At 39.7% G+C, this 17,808-nt stretch overlaps 1 protein-coding gene across 4 annotated transcripts; it reads right to left on the bottom strand.

Annotated features, from left to right (window-relative positions):
* Positions 1-8,121: 8,121 nt before the first annotated feature.
* ESM1 (endothelial cell specific molecule 1) lies at positions 8,122-16,589 on the bottom strand. Of its 4 annotated transcripts, none has more exons than XM_054003402.1 (4): positions 16,265-16,565; positions 12,207-12,362; positions 10,045-10,118; positions 8,122-9,733 (listed from the first exon to the last, which is right to left on the bottom strand). In XM_054003402.1, the coding sequence occupies exons 1-4, from the start codon at positions 16,563-16,565 to the stop codon at positions 9,659-9,661; spliced, it is 606 nt and encodes a 201-aa protein (XP_053859377.1). In that variant the 3' UTR covers positions 8,122-9,658. The 4 variants fall into 4 exon arrangements, with proteins under 4 accessions (XP_053859377.1, XP_053859378.1, XP_053859380.1 ...); XM_054003404.1 differs by having other exon boundaries at positions 9,679-9,733; positions 10,003-10,118; positions 16,265-16,589; XM_054003403.1 differs by having other exon boundaries at positions 8,122-10,118; positions 16,265-16,589.
* Between the last annotated feature and the right edge of the window lie 1,219 nt (positions 16,590-17,808).

Genomic DNA, 17,808 nt, shown 5'->3' with positions numbered 1-17,808 from the left:
ATTAGTCTTTCTGGAGAAATGGTTGCAAAGATGCACAAGCCTTCTGGAAGTAAACATCTGTCCAGAGACAGAGAAAACATTCATGATTCTTAAACAAATTTGCAGAGCTCTGATGAGCAGTAGCAGTCTTATGCTCAGATCTTCTTCATTAAAATTGTTAGGCTCTAGGATATAGAAAAAGTACACACCTTGCACCATAGTCAAGTTTTCCCATACCAAATTATAACAAAGAGAAATAAAGCTAATTGACATTCCTCTTCATATTGAACCACAGGATACCTGAATGTGTGCCTTGCAAATATTTAGAAAGCACTTCATGAAAGAGGATGATGCAGTAGGTAGGTCACTGGTCTGGTACCCACAACAGCTGGTGAGAGCCCTTGCTTTAGCACAGAGTACCAGTGGGGTCCTGTGTGGGAACCTTGGCCTCCTCTTCCCTCTACTTGCTGCCTTCAGTGCCTGTAGTGCCTTTCTGTCTGTGAGTGTGGCCATAGGAACACATTAAGGACTGCAGGATACTTGTGAAATGGTGGAGGAAGCAACACAGAGGGGCAAATGTTTGTATAATACACAGGATTCCCTGTTGTTGTTTGCTACAGAAAAATATTCCTACCTGGCTAGCACAAATTCAGCCAGGGTCCTACAGACATTGCATCTGAGCTTTTCAGAGCACAAAATCTATAGGTAGCTCATCTGCTATTTCTCCCTGTGAGCACTGCCAGCTGAATTCTCAATGCTTCTGTCTCCTCTCTTACTAAGGGTGCTATTTATAGCCCCTCTGGCTGCATTCCACCTAAAGGTCAGATTGTTTACAGGGAGTAAGGTTATATTGTGTTTTTTAAATAGAGAACACATATTTTGATTCATTAAAAAGAGCACCAACTCTTTTCCCTGCAGAAGATAATAGACAGACCTTACTCCTTACTCACAACAAAGACCTGGCTGCAAATCCAAAGCATTCCAGAGAGCAGAGATGGATGAAAAATTGGGAACGTTCAGTAAGGGCTTTCACATGCATGCAGGAAAGTAAAGAACATCCAACTAATAAACACAAATAAATACAGATGAATGCAATGACATTTCTGTCCACTGAATGTTTAACCCTGGTTTTATGTTTGTTTTTCTTGCAGTAACTCCTGCTCTGCTACTAAACAGCATATGAAGTTTCATACTTTCTTGCACACTTTTATATTCTGCAAGCATGCTATGGCTCCCATTATTTATTTGCCAGTCACAGAATTCTTTACTATTTCCTTCATTGGAAGCAGGATTTGCTCAAAAGTTTTTGGGCTCTACTAACCCAAACAGAAAAGGAAAATGACATATATTGCATAAAAGTAAAATGTTGTTTTAGATATGCTATATATTGTATATATATTTTTTTTTTCTCCAGGTTTCACATGTAATACAGAAGTACTTCATGTCCTGGTGAAAAAAACAAGTCCCCAAACATGATGTAAGAAAGGTTCTCACCTTTCTTCACTGCTTTTTAGTTCTTCATCTTCTCCTTGTCTCAATATAACACGGGGGAAAATGTCACAAAGATATGAACTGGTCTCTCCATTCAAACGCTTAAAAACATAAATAAAGAAATGAGCCATTCTAGTACTTTTATAGACCAGTCCTTTGCAGCATAAAAGCACATGGAACAGGCAGAAACTTACACGTGGACCCAGGTAATTCACATCAATAAGCAAAGAGACCTATTTTTGGCAGTTAGGAAATCGGGTGTCCTGAGAGAGAAATCTTATCCAGTGTATGGTAAAAGAGGACAGTGTATGGCCAGTGAGCTGATTATAGGCTCAGGCTTAATTGGAGAAATAAGGTCTTCAGCCTCTCCTCTCCTGCTAATTCCAGCCACTGCCATGTCACATGTAGTTGCAGCAGTACAGCCTGCCCCTGAAATGCAACCTTTCAATAGATCTTTAAATCTGATCTCCTCCTTCCATTGCTGAGACTACTGAAAAGTTAAGAGCATAAGGAACAGGAAAAAAAGTTTTTTAAAATTTTGTTTAAATTTTAGTGATTGGAAAGGGCTGTTTCATGCTGTGAAGGCATCCAGGGAATTGGAGTTGGAGCAGAGTAGGTACTCTATGGCTGAGGTCTGACCAGGCACATAGCAACTCCCTCCAGTACATGAAGGGAGCATGAAAGCCTTCCAGTACCTGAAGGAAACCTACAAGAAAGATGGGGACAGGCTTTTTAAAGGGCATGTAGTGACAGGACAAAGGTGAGCTGCTTTAAACTGAAATAAGGTAGGTTTAGATTGGATATTAGGAAGAAATTTTTACTATGACAGTGGTTAGGCATGGGGACAAGTTGCTCTGAGAAGCTGTAGATGTCCCATCCCTGGAAGTATTCAAAGCCAGGTTGGATGGGGCTCTGAGCAATGTGGTCTAGCATAAAGTGTCCCTGCCCGTGGCAGGGAGGTTGGAACTGGGTGGCTTTATGTTTCCTTTCACTTCAAACCATTATATGATTCTATGTAAGGAAAAGATGCAAATTCCACAGCTGAATTTGTTAATGTGCTGTGAATATGGAGGCTCTCATGGCTCAAGTCAGATAATGAACTCTGTGGAACTTAAGGCTGGATGGTGTTTCTTTAAAAATTGCCTGATATAATAGAAAACCATGAGTTTCAAAAAATTCGTCTTATTTCAGACTACAAGAAACTGGATGGTGCAGGTGGACAGTAAGTTCAAGAAGTGATTAAACTGAGATCTGCCCAACAGCTCTGTTCACAAATGAGTCTTTCAGCATAGCACAAGTATCTCTGCTGCCAGCACAGTTTGAAGTACAGAAGAACAGTCTTATTGTTATTACAGACCTGGTCACTAGAAAGAGCTGCCAGATGCCAAGGAAGTCCTGAGAAAAAGACTGTCTAGTCTGATGGCTGATAGGGAGCTAAGGGTCATTATGAGGAACATATTGGGCTAGAAGAATTTTCAGCCTGAACCAATATGGCTTTTCTCCCTCCTTAGGTTACATTTTTACTGCAGCACTAGATGACACGATCTTATCATGTGTAAGGGTAGAGCTCAGCTACCATGTACTTCCTATGTGAAATCATCAAGTTCCAGGTGTCCCAGTATTTACACACTTGAATCAGCTGAGGTTGATCTCACCTTCATCTACTTTTTACCCATCCTTGAGATCAATAGAAAACAGCCACCACACTATGATTATCTACTTAGCTATTTATTCAAGACAAAGCAAAGCTACCTACAGACTTGAACAACTTCAAGTACCAGGGAGAGATCTGGATCCAGGTATAGTCCATGTTGCTGTATTGCTTTTGTGTGGCCAGGTTATGGTAGAGTGAGGGGACTATAAGAATGGCTTCTATGAGAAGCTGACAGAAGCTTCCATCTGACAGAGCCAATGGGAACAGATTGGACTCACAACTGACCAAGACTAAGCACATCAGAGAAGATAATAAGACCTCATTGACATAATGGAAAAATAACTTATTTAAGAAGGAAAAAAATATATTGTGCAGATATAATTGTACTCACAGAAGAGCAGAGTGAATATATGTGAGAGGACCAGCCCTGCAGACACCTAGGTCAGTGCAGAAGGAGCGACAGGAAGTGTTCCAGGCTCCAGAGCTGAGGTTCCCCTGCAGCCCATGGTGCAGACTATGATGAGACAGCTGTGCCCCTGCAGCCCATGGAGGTCCCTGGGGATGCAGAGATCCACCTGCAGCCCCTGGAGGACACCCACACTGGAGCAGGTGGATGCCTGAGAGGAGGCTGTGACCCTATGGGAGGCCCATGTTGGAGCAGGTGCTGGCAGGGACCTGCCCACCCATGGAGAGAGGAGCCCATGCTGGAGCAGGTTTCATGGTAGGACTTGTGACCCTGCAGGGAGCACACATTGGAGCAGGCTGTGCTTGAAGGACTGCACACTGTGGAAAGGGACCCAAACTAGAGTATTTCCTGAAGTACTGTAACTCATGGGAAGGACTTGGGTTGAAGAAGTTCATGGAGAACTGTCTCCCATGTGAGAGACCCCACACTGGAGCAGGGAAAGGACTCCTCTCCTTGAGCAGCAGCAGGAACAATGTGTGATGAACTGAGCATAACCTCCATTCCCTATCTCCCTGCACCACTGCAGAGAGGAGGCAGCAGCCAGGAAGGAGAGAGAGGTGGGGACAAGGTTTTTTTTTAAGATTTGTTTTATATTTCATTACCCTGATCTGATTTTTTATTGGTAGTAATTCAGTATTCAGTCTTTTGTTTTATTTTCTCTCCACTGTCCAGTTGTGGAAGGGATCAACAAAGACAATCTTTGGTGGGCACCTGGTATCCCAGTAATTATTGGTAAAGCCTTGATAATTATTTAAGATCATTTATGCAAACCTTATTAACTTAATTAATGCCCAGGGCATTTGTGCATAGTTTTCATCAAACATTGCTTTATTGCTTGCTTTAAGCCAGTTGTGGTGGTTGTGGCAAAGTATTGTGGATATCAGCCCTTACACTGGCCAGGTGAAGCCAGAGGCTGATGCTTGTCATGGCCACTGCAGTTTGAAGAGACTTTGTAAAGTAGAGGAGTGAGAGGATTAGGGAAGGGAAAGAGATACTCTGCTGTTCATTGTGATTGGTTTTGTACTTTGTGTTGGACAGTGTCAATATTGCCAGCCCCAAGCTCACAGCCTCTTTTGGGAGCCAAGTCCCAAGAAATCATTACATCAGTTTCAACGTATTAAAGGATTTAGTCTGGGCTTTTTAACACTATCTCTTAGACTGAGCACATGGCTGCTGATTTCTGAATCTGTGAGTGCACACATGCAAGGAAATGCATTCCCCTGTAGAGAAGTTCATTGCAGGGTAAACAAAAATTTTTCCCAAACATCTCTGTATGTTTTTAAACATCAGATGAGGTTCCTAACTAATTCTTTGCAAATAGGTCCTAGGCTGCTAGCAAAGCATTCAGTCATTACACAAAATTTGTGTGATTTTTAACAGGTGTAAACATTCTCTGTTCTGTAGATAAGTTACTTAGCCCTACAAGATTACAAGTACTTCAATACATTAACAAAGAAGTGGGGAAAGACACAAAACTTCTTTATGATGCAATGTTTCACCAGAGTTCATTTATGTTCCTTTTTTTATTAAATGCCAGGCTGGGAAGTTAAGGTGAGACTGGATGCTGGCAGCTTCCCAGATGGAAAGAGCAGGACATACTTGCCATACAGAACAGGCTTGAGTTTTCTTTGTGTGCTGTTCTTTTCTTATGCTTATGAAGCCTGAGTATGTTAAAAGCTGAAAACCAACAATGTAACTTTCCTAAACGCCTTTAGAAAACCAAGAACTCAGTCACTGCCAAGAGAAACATGACTTCCTGAAACTGGACAGCATTGCTCAGGTTTCCTTTGAAGAAAAAAAAAAAAAAAAAAAAAAAAAAAAAAAAGAAAAGGAGGAAAAAAAAAGGAGAGCAAGCCAAATGCCTGAAATATATAAGACAGAGCAATACAGGAGTTAAGGGGAAGCAACATAGGAAGCAAAGCAAAGCCCAAAATAAAGAGCAGGAATAGAAAACTAAAAATATCAAACAGGAAAGTGTGACACAGCTGCAAGGGCTCTGGTGCATTCTCCCCCAGCATTGTACCTTTTTTTTTCAGGAACATACTAATAGTGTGTTTGGATTTCAATGGCATTCCAAACCATTATTTGTATTTCAAAAATAGATGTTTCTCTTGTGAAGAAAGATATTTTCAAGTAATGTTCATAGGATTTCAGTTGTTTCAGTTTATCAAAAAAATGCTTTATTCAATCTCAGTGTTTGCAGAACAGAAAAACTACATTGATTATATATTTTTTTAAAAATTAATCTGTCTCCTTAGAATAGTGAAGATAAGCTCATGCATAATCAACTGTTGCCCTTAATTTCAGTTGAGCTTTTACTTAATAGCTTTCAAAAGTAGGAAGGGAGCAAACAAATGAATCTGAGGTGCAACCACTTTGGAAGCATAGTGAATGATCAGGGAGGATCAGTAGCACCATGTACTAATAAAGTTAAGGAAATCTCTGTCTTTCTCTTCATCCAAACACACTTGTGTTTGTTTACACAGAGCATTTTGTTTGTTTACACAGAGCATATCAAAGAAGGCAGCTAAGGGATGTGGGGCTGCCAGGACTGTAGCTGGATCCCTGCCAGCACCTGTAGAAAAGCCAGTCTCTCCAGGTGTAGGTGCCACACAACCACCCAGCCATGACTGAGGTACTCAGCATGTGTACAGGGGTCACTGGCAGCTGCTGCAAAGGAGAGGGGAAGGAATACTTCACCATTTGGATGTCTTGCTATTTTAACACCTATTTGTTTGCTAAACTCACCCATCCTGAAATAATTAAGCCAAGTAGTTGAGTTATGCATGGTTTCTGGCCACCCACAAGATAGATGGTGCCACTTCTGGAAGACAAAAAAAGCCTGGACACACCAGTTTGTCAGCCACAGTTTCCTGGACAGTGACAAACCCTTGTGAATACCACGCTAAGATGGGCCAAAGTGAAAATCATGATGTTTGTGAAGTTTTTGGTCCAATTTGTGAAATTCCTATTTTTGGCACACACAACAAGAACAGGAAAAATTTACCAATTTTACAGTTGTCAGGGAATATTTTCAAAATGCTGCTGTGACCTGACAGTCCATTTAAATAGATAGCAAGCATGTACAAAGGTGATAATACATATATGTTAATTAAAAATATATACTTTGATGTGTCTGCTCCAATATCTGTGTCCTAGCAGGTTAGAGTAGCAAATTCATATTGTTAATCACACTATAATGATTAGGCAGTGATAAATCTCACAATACAATTATGAATGCTTTATATAATGAAATCATACATCAGAGTACATTAAAGATGTTTCTCACAGTTGATATTGATAAGACTGTTTTTCATTAAAGGCTTATCTACACTGGAAATATATTTCTTATATATTAGTTGAATTGTGGGTGAAATACATCTGAATATATGTCAGGCTTCTCTATTCTGTGTATTTCAGACAATGCTCTAAAACATTTGATTATATATTGTTTGAACTGTAATAGTATCTGCAACACCCTATAATACAGACTGTAGTACAAACTGCATTAAAGCACAGTTCTTATCAGTGTCATCACACATTAAATAAAATATAAGAGTCATTGCATATATTACATAGCTTACAGTCCAGTAGCTCATAAAGTAACAGCTGCCTTCCAGAAATGAGGCCTATTTGCCAAACATGTTCATACTGTAAGTAACATATGACCCCACTAAAATCAAATTAAATACTAGATGACAAGACCACATTCTGTGATGAACCATTTCACAGCTTTTACTTCAGGAATAGTAGTGGATTTGGCAGTGTCAGGTTAACAGTTGGACTCAAACGATCCTAAACGATCTTTTCCAACCTAAACACTTCTACTATTCTATGGCTCTATGATCATTTCCATTATTTATTATCCTGGTGTAGTCCCATTGTCACTGGTAGCAACCGATAAATATTTCAATGGATAAAGGATAAAAAAACAGGATGAAACACTGTAATCTCATTATTAAATCTATTCTGTTTGCAATGAACTATCACTGAAGCAGCTGCACTGAAGCACTGAAGAGATGCAAAAGAATTTTATAAATTTGATGGAAAAGAGTAAAAATCATCCAAAAATGTTTTCAAGGCATGTCTCTCCATCTCCTCCTTTCTCCTGACTTGTTAGTTGTGGATTCATAGGTTATTCCTGTATGACAAATGAAAGAGTATCAAGAAGTTACAGGCTGTGCTCCAGGCATGATAATGGCCAGGCAAACAAGAAAAGACAATTTCCAAATCCTTCCTCTACTGGATTGACCAAAGAGTGACTGTTCCAAGTAGGCAGCTAGGGTCCAGCCACCTTATTTTGAAGATGAAGGTGGTTGAAATGGTGTAGACACAAATCTTTCTGTACATGGGACACCACTCATTTTCTGCAATCATGAAAGGTCCCAGAAATTTGCTGAAATAGATGCAGACATCGTGAAACTGTTTCTGTGGGTTTGAGAGCAAAAGCATACCTAGCCTACATGAACCATGGCTGTACCATCACCAGCAGGCTTACTCTGTCTTAATAGATGGACACAATAGACAGTGATGCTTTCAGTTGTTGGGGTTTTTTATTGAACAATAATAATATTACACTTTTTAAAACCAACTGACTTATTAGATTTACATTCAAGAACTCGTAATGTCATTTATGACACTGTTGCAAAATATTAATAATGTATGCAGTATTTACTACATTCTTTAAATATTCCTCATCAGTCTGCTGGAAGACATGAGTTTGATCCTGCTCTCACTGAAATTGAGAAAAAAAATTACTTTTGATATCAGTAGATTAGAATCAATTCACTTGCTAGTAAATAGCCCAAGATAACATTATTCCCTCTCAGAACCTAACATTCAATACTGGTTAAAATGTGGTATTATGCTAGTTTGAGATTTATGTTTGTATGTCTCCAATTATCATTGCAAGAGAACCTGCACTTTCAGCATGACATTTGGATGTCTACTACTATCATCATCCTCTTGTTCCAAATCAGCATGATTCATGCCTGCTTTCCCAGGTGAAAACATCCTGCTTTCACAGATGTTGACTTTGGATCTCTTTAAAGGCATCAGTGCTTCTGTTGTTCATAGTTTTAAAAGCATGCTTTCAGATCCTGAACTAAACTCTGGCTGTTGTACTGTATGTTCCTTCTTTAACTGCAGTCATTGTCAAAGGTTGATTTCAAAGGAAATGTTAAAATCAAGCCACACTTCCGATGAGAGTGCTCTGTGTTACAAGGTTGCTCCTAAACTCATGGCATTTAGGTTCACCCTAACATAGCAACGTCAGTTTTTATCTGTGGATCTGTTTGTTTTCAGACATGTTAGCAAGCCCTTCTCAATGGTGATTTTTGACTTCCATGTGTATCATCCAGCTTAGACTGAATGAGGGGCTGCCCACTCCTGCAACACTCTAACACATTTAAGTTTTTCTTCTGGCTGAAATGGGACCACTTGCTCATGCAATTGAGAAACAAAGGACTGGGTACCAAAATACTGTAATCTGTGCTGCATTATCACTTGCTGAGGGTCCAAGACTTTCCTGGTTCAAATAAACTCCCTGTGAGTCACATCTGGGCCATAGCCAGCAGTGAAAATAGAAAGCATGAAGGTCCTTTTGCTGGCCTCTCACTACTCTTCCAGAAGAAATGCAGATATCGCCTTAATGACACCAACTAGCTGGTTTATAAAAACATATATATTTAAATAATGATAAGCAGCTTTTTTTGTTTCAGATCCCCTTCTACAAATCGGTAGAATTTACCAATCTGCTGTTTCTCTGTACAAAATTTAACTTTAGAAATTCAACTAAATACAATATATATCTGCAGTGTCTTGCCTAAGTTATTCACAATGTATAAACTGAAATGCTGGATGTTTTCTCTCTGAACAAAGGCATATTTGTCTCCAAGGAATTGTCACCAAATTTCCAAAAACTAGAAAATTTTTAACAACTAATATTGGTTTATTTAATATACACTATTGCGCTTTTGTTGTTATTATTGTTACTAAACAGGGGTGTTCCTTCCATCTGAGGTGTTGTTTATATGTGTTTCTTTCACGGTGGTTCCACAGAAATAGTATCACTCACCCAAACTGTTCCCTTCATTCAGTGAGAGCTTTTCCAGCACCAGGTCGGCAAGAGTCAGCCTCTGGCACTATTTAAATGATCATGTTGGGTTTTCAGCATTACTATACATTCAAAAAGCCACAATACATTTCTCTGTTCAAATACTTATCAAAACAAATATCAAAAGTCATATACACTGTACAGTCTATTTTTAAGTAAACATTTTTCTCATTAAAAACAGGTCACATTTGAGCTTCAGAGATTACATATTCATACATTATAGATCTACTTTGCTCTTAAAGTGTGTTGTTGCATATTCAATAATCTGTGAGAAATGCATTCACTTGAAAGTCTTACAAGTGTAAGTAAATATCAGCGAGGATTTAGCCATTTCATTACTGGAGAGCGAATAACTTTCTCTTTAACAAATTCCTCTTTTACAGAATTTCCATCCCCTGATGCCATGTCATTGTCTGAAAAAAAACACAAAAATAAAAGTGGATTTCATGAATGTGAGCTCTTTAAAATATTATCCTGCAGCAATGTCCCTGGTTTTACAAATACTTTGGAAAATCCTTAACTGACATATTTGCAGAAAACTCAGTAAATTACGTCCAATTACCTAGCTACAAAATTTCTACCAAATTAAGGCATATGTCATATCTATTTTCTAATAGTTTAAGCATAAGGCTGATGAGTTGACTTCAGTTTCCAGTTCTGACTGTAACATTCACTCCAGTGTGACACAGGACCAAGCAACACATCCTCAATAACTACAGCAGTAAATTAAACTCCCCTACAGCTATTCTCTGACTGAGGCCAGCTGGCATAGAATAGCCTGGTCTGTGCCACTAAACTCTCTTACTCTCCAAAAATAGGTAAAAGATACTCAGTTTGTCAACTGGAAACAGTCCCTGGCTGAGGCTGATTCCTGACCTGTGACTGAGGCTGTTTGGCACAACTAGCTGGCCTGGGACGGACTGCGCTGTCCACTGCCCTACTGTTTGACTGTGAAAGGAGTAAAATTGCAATGTACAGGACCTCTGACACCTTTAAGTTTGCTAGGCATGTGTAGACATAGTGGTCTTTATAAAACATATGGGTCAGAAACTTGTCTGTTTAAAACGCAGAAGCATTTACAGCTGTTTTAATTCACTGAAGATCACTTAAATGCTATAGTTACTTCTGAAGACCACTTTTAAATGAAACCCTGTGTGACCACCCCATGGAGTACTGCTCGTTGTGTCCCTCAGCTGCTAACAGTGACAGACCTTTGACGACAGAAGTAATTGGGAAACCTTTGCAAAGGTAAAAAGCACTGTTTGTTTCCAAGCAGTGGATATCTCATCCTGGCTGGGATAAGTCAAGCAGTTAAACATTGAGGCAGAGAAAGTTTGGGACCATAGGCAAGTGGGGAAGAGAAAAGTGGAGGAGGAACTGATGCAAATAGACCAGGAAGGTGTGGATACAGATAAAATACAGATACAGAAAAAAGCAGGCACCCTCGTTATTTTGGTACCCTCAGTAATAAATAGAAGGAAAAGCAAAAGAGCACAATCATGTAGAAAAATACAAAAATATCAGGACTGATTGATCTTGTAAGAGGTTTTTTTGGAGATTATTTTAAATGTGATATAAGCTGCAGAAGTTTGCTTCAATCTAACTTTCTCTAAGCAGAAAAAGGAAGAAAGATAAATCTTGCATTAAGACAGCAAAGTCTACACAGCTTAATATAACAGACGAAAATTCAGAATTGCACAGATATTGCAGTTCAAGAAGAAATTAAATCGAAAGACCTTTAGGTGAAATCCTATAAAAGATCTCAGTAGACCTAGATTTAAATCTCTGGACATTTTTGGATTTTTTTTCTTCTACACATTTGCATTTATTTTGGTTTGTGTTTATATTTAGAGTAAACTTCATTCAGTCAAACATACTTCAGTATCATCAGGTGTGAAAAAAAGGGGAAAATTTTTATCCCACCTCTAAAAATTTCAGTGATCTTCCCTTGGTGTATCAAAAACACTCCAGCTTGTGACACTCCTTTTTTTTAAATTTTTATTTTAATTCTGGACAGATCTACTACAAGCTTCAGACATAAATGTAAAGGAAACAATTTAATCCAGTGATACTGTGACAAATGACTACAATATAACATTTAATAAAACCATTCACTGACAACTGAAAATATATAAAGCTCTGTCCTCATGGAGAAAAATAAACATTGTTTTTACTATGTATTACCTAACACTAGTAAATGCAATGTAGTGAAATCCTGAACTGACTGACGTAAACCCTAGCACAGCCTGCCGCTGCAGAGGTGATGTACTGCTAGAACATGAAACAGTTGCAAAGTATTTCAAAATGTTTCTAGCATGTGTCGCAGCTCGCCTAATTCATTGCCACATGTTAAGTTAGCTGACAATAAGAAAAATAAACCTAGCTTGTGTTGTTAATGGTTTGCACAGCTCCACCAAAGTACCCAGCACTCACACATAGAGTGGTAGTAGATGATGTGCAAGGTGTTTTCTGCTAAAATCAACTGTCCCACAAAGTCTTACCTGTGTGTGAAGATATTTTTCGTCGATTTGGAGGCTTTGAAGCAGACAGTTGAAAAAACGGGAACTTCAGACACTTCCCTGTTACTCTGTCACAGATGCCAGAGGGACAGTTGCAGGCTTTCCTGCATTCCATTCCATAGCTACCATAGGGACACTCTGGAAAAAAAATATAACAAAGCTGTTCTCAGTGATCCAAGTCATCTGCTGTCTCAATAGCTGGTCTGCTTGAAAGTGGAAAACCTTTGAGTGGAGGTCAGCTAGACCTCAGCTACAGGATTTCAGCATGCTGACTGCTTTTTTACAAGTATTTTCCAGTATTATCAAACCTTGACACACTTTACATACATAATTTCATTTCTTGTAACTTACTTATAATGTTCTACTGGTAATCCTTCTCAGAAACACTCCTAGATTTAAGCGCATTCTTACATTAAATTGCCTTAGTTAAAGGAATATGAATATGTAGGTATACAATTATAGGGGATTTAGTTAAAGGAGTAGCATTGAATTTAGAAAGGAAGATGACTCCAGAAGTTCCCTGAACTCACTATGTGATTCACTACGATATTATCTAACTTTCATGAACATTGATATTTAGAGCTGCAGTCTGATGCTGGTGCAGGGCTGTTGTGGCCTGGGCCAGCAGTCTGGGTGGAGGATGCAGCCTGACCCTGAGGAGCTATCCAGCAAACTCACCATCCACCTGGAGATGCTACTGGGTCCTGGGGAGTAGCTTCCCACCCAACACCTTCTCAGACAGCCAGATTCTACCTTCCCATGGCAGAGAGATCACTCTTTAGGCTGCAGCTCTAGCCTAAAGAGTGAGCATGCCCTGAAGGGATCTCTGGCACTAAGGCAACACCCTGGTTATGCTGCATCTGGTCACATAATGCCCTAATTCAAACCTCACATCCCTGAGCAAGCTTGAGGAGGAACACTACAAAGCAGTTGCTAGGATGGGAGCAAATGTTTTCCAAAGAATATTAAGTCAGGTACAGTAGATTTACCCTATCCCATAGCTGACACATATCACATGCTGGGTCATTATAACTTCTCAGAGGGCTTAAACTAAGAGTTACAGCCTTGTCTTCCTCTGCCTTGCTGTTGAATAGGATACCTTCTCAAAACCATTGCTAAAGAGGCAGAGACTGGGAAAATCCATGTCTAACACATCCTTTCCAAACCCACCAACAGGTGATCATTCCCAGGAGAGGCTTGACATATCCCAGGAGAAAGGCCTTTATGTTCACTGTCCTTGTCAGCCCAATGTACATGGGCACCTTAAATGGCAAGGTCTGGAGAGTTTCTGATTCACCTCCTAAGGGCAGATGAATGACTATTCAGGGCTGGACCAAGGAACCATCTAGCCCAGGCCTCCACAAAACACTTAAGAAAGGTGACATAGTAAGTACAAATGATGCCTCTCTCCTCATTTTGTCTCTCCTTTTCAGCTACAAGACTTCTTGATCCAAACATAGTTTCTTTGCATATAACACCCCACAATAAAATTACCCTTTTCAGTTTGTTCAGTCTACTCTTGAGTGAATGCAAATTTTAGCTTTGCCATACAGCCTAGGTAATACCAAAATAAGGCACTATAGTTTTATAGTTATAGTTCAGCCAACATTTTACAATTCTCTGTGTTTCAAATGTATATATGGATTTATTCTTATAAATGAAAAGCCCTAGAAGATCAACCAGTTCCCAGAAATGGGCTGCACAGTGAGTCACTCCAGCATGGAGAATCTTACTAGGCCTCAGCACACTCCCCTTCCCAATAATGACTCCTTGATCTGCTGCTTGTCCACATAAAACAAAAACAAAATCCTGCCCAAGTAGAACTGTTCTTGTGTGCATATCCTCCTAGGAGACAAGCAAAGAGCACACACTACATGGAGCATCAATCTGCCTGCTACAGGTGTTCAGCCTGAGGAGGTGGGATGCAAAGATGTGCACAGCAGCATAGACACAAGTCTGAGCCCAAAGCACTTGGCTCTGTGTGGAATAATCCTGGCATTGATGAAACTTTTTAGATTTCATGAAACTGAGATCTGAGCAAATTTGTCTTTTAGAAGGTTTTTGTTTAACATGGTCCTGCTCCTAAATAAATTGCAGATAGCTTTTAGTGGTTTAATGGAAGCAAGGGCACCAAAATGTACTTTGCTTCGAGCCATAATGACATTGCTATTGATAATAGTACAATGCACTCTCATAATAATAAAAGTATCCCAAAAATTGTTCTGGAATATATACTGCCCATTTTAGAAATAAGAAATTGAAAAACAGAGAGTTCAGATCATTTTGCCAGAACCTCAGAGTAAATTGTCAACAGGAAGCCAGAGAGAATTTAGCCATCCTGCGTCTTATTACAAAGTTATTACAAACATGGAAGTTATTAAAAACAGCTATTACAAACATGGAAGTTATTAAAATGAGTGAGTGGCCTGGTACTATAGCTACAAATGAATATATAAAATAACGTATGGCCCGAGGGAGAGATTGTGCTATCTCAGAGCTGAGATGAAAAAAGAAAAATAATTCAAAATTACATCTATTATATTTAGTGGAAATAAATATATGGGGAATAGAAGCTTTAAACACCAATCTAAATTTTAAATCAAGATACGGCTTTACTGAAATTAATGAGTTTTTCTACTGACCAATTGGGAAAAAAACCCAAACATTTTACTTCACATTTTCTACAGAGCACTGAAGATTTAGCCATGGGGATTCATATCTCAAGTCCCATAATATTTCTTTTCTTCCATTCAAAGGGTGCTATTGCAAAGAAACTCCTATGAGGAAAATGAAAAATACACACTAATTCAAAACAATTGTTAATGGATTTATAGGCAGTATCTTGCACTGCGATGTTTTTTAATAAACTGAAGATCAGTCAATTATCTCAGTAAAATACTTTCCTGGTGAGTGCACCAGGAAAGTATGTGTAAGTTCTACTTGTTTGCAATAAAGTACTATCTTGGGTTTCACACTCAACCATGCACATGAGTTTATTTTAAATAAGGTAAATATGTGTGTGCTGTATGTGAATCAGCCTAAGTGATTTTTGCAGCATCAGGTCCTAAGTCATAACTTTAACTGAGTCTATTAATACTTCTGATATTTAACTGCCAAGATATTCCCACTTTTAAGGAAGTTATTCTAAGGCTTATCTGTATCTACTTACTGAAGTGGTATACAAGCACAGCAAAACCCACTGCATTCATGCTTTGCAAACTCTTTTTTTTAAATAGTTTATTATTTTAAAAATTCACCCTACTTCTTACGAATATAATACCTTGCCACGCTTTAAAGATTCCCCTGTTTAAATTGAGTGAGAATAGCTCCTAAATGAAAAATGTGATTACAGCCTCTGCCTAAAGAAATCAGCATGCAACACACATAGAATAAACTGTATGCAGTGCCTGGCTGCTCATCTCACAGTCAGCTTCTGTTCTGTTATTGCCATCCTTCAGGTAGGAGGGCTTCTGTTTGCCTCCCCTGACCACATCCCTAGGATGACTGAGCACCTCAAAGGCAGGACTAAATTAAACAGGGCAAAATCTTCAGGCACTCAGGCAGTGCTATTTTCTCCATCCCCCAGACCCCTGCATGAGCACCTGGTCCCTGGGCAGGCAGCTGGCAGTGCCAGAGGAAGCATCACCCCCAGGAACTTGCAGCTGTGACAGGGACCTGTGACAACATTGGATTTCAGGATTAAAGTCTTTATAATTTATAGAAAGCCACCCACCAAATCTACAGAAAGAACAGGACTAGTGCCTGGGCATCTAAAGCCCCAGTCAAAAATCTCATCTTCAAGCACAGCCTGTCTGTATTTCCTCACACATGTCCCCAGGTGTAAACAATAACACCCATTAATAAACATGCCCCAGTACATGTAATGCCTTCTAATGACAGCAGGTATTTTTTCCCTTTTTTCTTGGCTAAGGGATGAGCTGTAAAAATCCCATTTAACTCCTTTCAAGCAAGTGGCAAACTCTGCATGTATGTTGCTGTCAAATTGCCACAGTGGGTGCATACAAAGTGAACATCATTACCTTTGCAGATACCAAATTCATCACCAAAGTCATCCTCCTCAGTGTAAAACTGGCACTTCAGCCCAGGACCACACTTGACACCATCCATACCCGAGACAGTACGATAGCAAGTCTCCCCCAGAGCAGCTGCACACACTCTGCAGCAGCCACAGTCATCCAGCACCGTTCGCTTACAGCGTGCGGTACTTTTGCATGCATTACTGTCACAGGGATCAGGGCAATCTACTGCGTATTTCGCATTCCAAGCAGCTCCAGCAAGCACGGGCATCAGGAGGAGTGTGAGGAACAGAAAGCCCTTCATGTCTTGCAGGGGTAAATGCTCCATCCCAGAGAGCAGGTCTCAGTGCTCAGCCTGCTGGTGCCTCTTGCCGAGGGAAGCAGCGGTACAGAATCCAAAGTAGTAGCTGCACACATCAGCCTACAAGTTTATGAGCTTTATAAAGTGTGTTGCCCACATGTTGCACCGTCGTCAGCTTCCTCAATCCGGCAGCGCTGCTCCTGCCAGCCTCCCTTGTTTCAGTTTATGAAATCCAGGATGAAGGTTGGATTAGCACTCTGCTGCCATCCAGGAATTGAAAAGCCTGCGCTGATGTAATGTGTTATGTTTAGTTGGTTGTTTTGCATGAGGACTAAAAACTCTCTCACATCGGTTTCAAATGCTCAAGGACGTCTGCCAAGAGTAAAAAAAAAAACAAAACAAAACAATCAACCCCAAGGAGGTTGCATACCTTCCTGCAGGACAGGGATTGCTCTGACGCTGGGTGCACTGCTGACAGGAGAGCTCTGCCTTGCTATCACAGCATGTATGGCCAGAAGAAAATCACACTGAATCATCTTACTGCTGAAAGAATAACCTTTAATAGAATAAATCTTTGCCATACTCTTTTAGGGACTGTGGATGGTTATTTTGGGGAATTAAATGAGATAATGTCATTTAATAGCCAAGTTCAGATTTTTTGGTAGTTTTTTTCTGCCTACATTGAAACAGTACTTTTTAATCAGTATTTAAGTGGAGGTGAATTAAACATTTCATTCAAAGATTACTGCCAGAACTAAAAGCTGGTCAGAAAAAAAACATCCGGGAGGGAAGGGGAGGGGAGGGGAGGGGAGAGGAGGGGAGGGGAGGGGAGAGGAGGGAAGGGGAGGGGAGGGGAGGGGAGGGGAGGGGAGGGGCTGGTGTGTTTAACACTTGTCAGAAGTCAATGTTAAAAAAAAAAGGTAAAAAATAAAAGAGTTAGGTTGAGGTCTCATATAAACCAAGGAAGTACTATTAGTAAGGATGAGCTGACACCAATTAGCTCAATTAATAGTAGACAGCTTTATCTTCAAACTACGAAGCATCTATCCTCTAAGAAGTGAAAGGAGTACTCCTAAGATGGAAATAAAATTGCAGCCAAAACCAGAGGAGGAACACAAGTTTAAGTTATAATGAGGAGATCAATTAGAAATTTATGTCCTGTTTAAAAAAAAAAAAAGGTCTGTTTAGAAAAAAAAAAAAACTGCCCAATATTTCTTCCATAGTTCTCAGGTCAGCAGAATAATAT

The sequence above is a fragment of the Vidua macroura genome, chromosome Z, assembly GCF_024509145.1.
Source record: "Vidua macroura isolate BioBank_ID:100142 chromosome Z, ASM2450914v1, whole genome shotgun sequence".
Lineage (NCBI taxonomy): Eukaryota > Metazoa > Chordata > Aves > Passeriformes > Viduidae > Vidua > Vidua macroura.
This window is presented reverse-complemented; position numbering and strand designations above follow the sequence as displayed.

What these genes read in the sequence shown, in the direction of transcription:
- ESM1 (XM_054003402.1), bottom strand. Translation starts at nt 16,565, where the DNA reads ATGAAGGGCTTTCTGTTCCTCACACTCCTCCTGATGCCCGTGCTTGCT. An exon ending in AAAAATATCTTCACACACAG is followed by an intron (nt 10,119 to 12,206) that starts GTAAGACTTTGT and finishes GTTTTTTTTCAG; the next exon opens with ACAATGACATGGCATCAGGG. An exon ending in AGAAAGTTATTCGCTCTCCA is followed by an intron (nt 9,734 to 10,044) that starts GTAATGAAATGG and finishes TCATTTAAATAG; the next exon opens with TGCCAGAGGCTGACTCTTGC.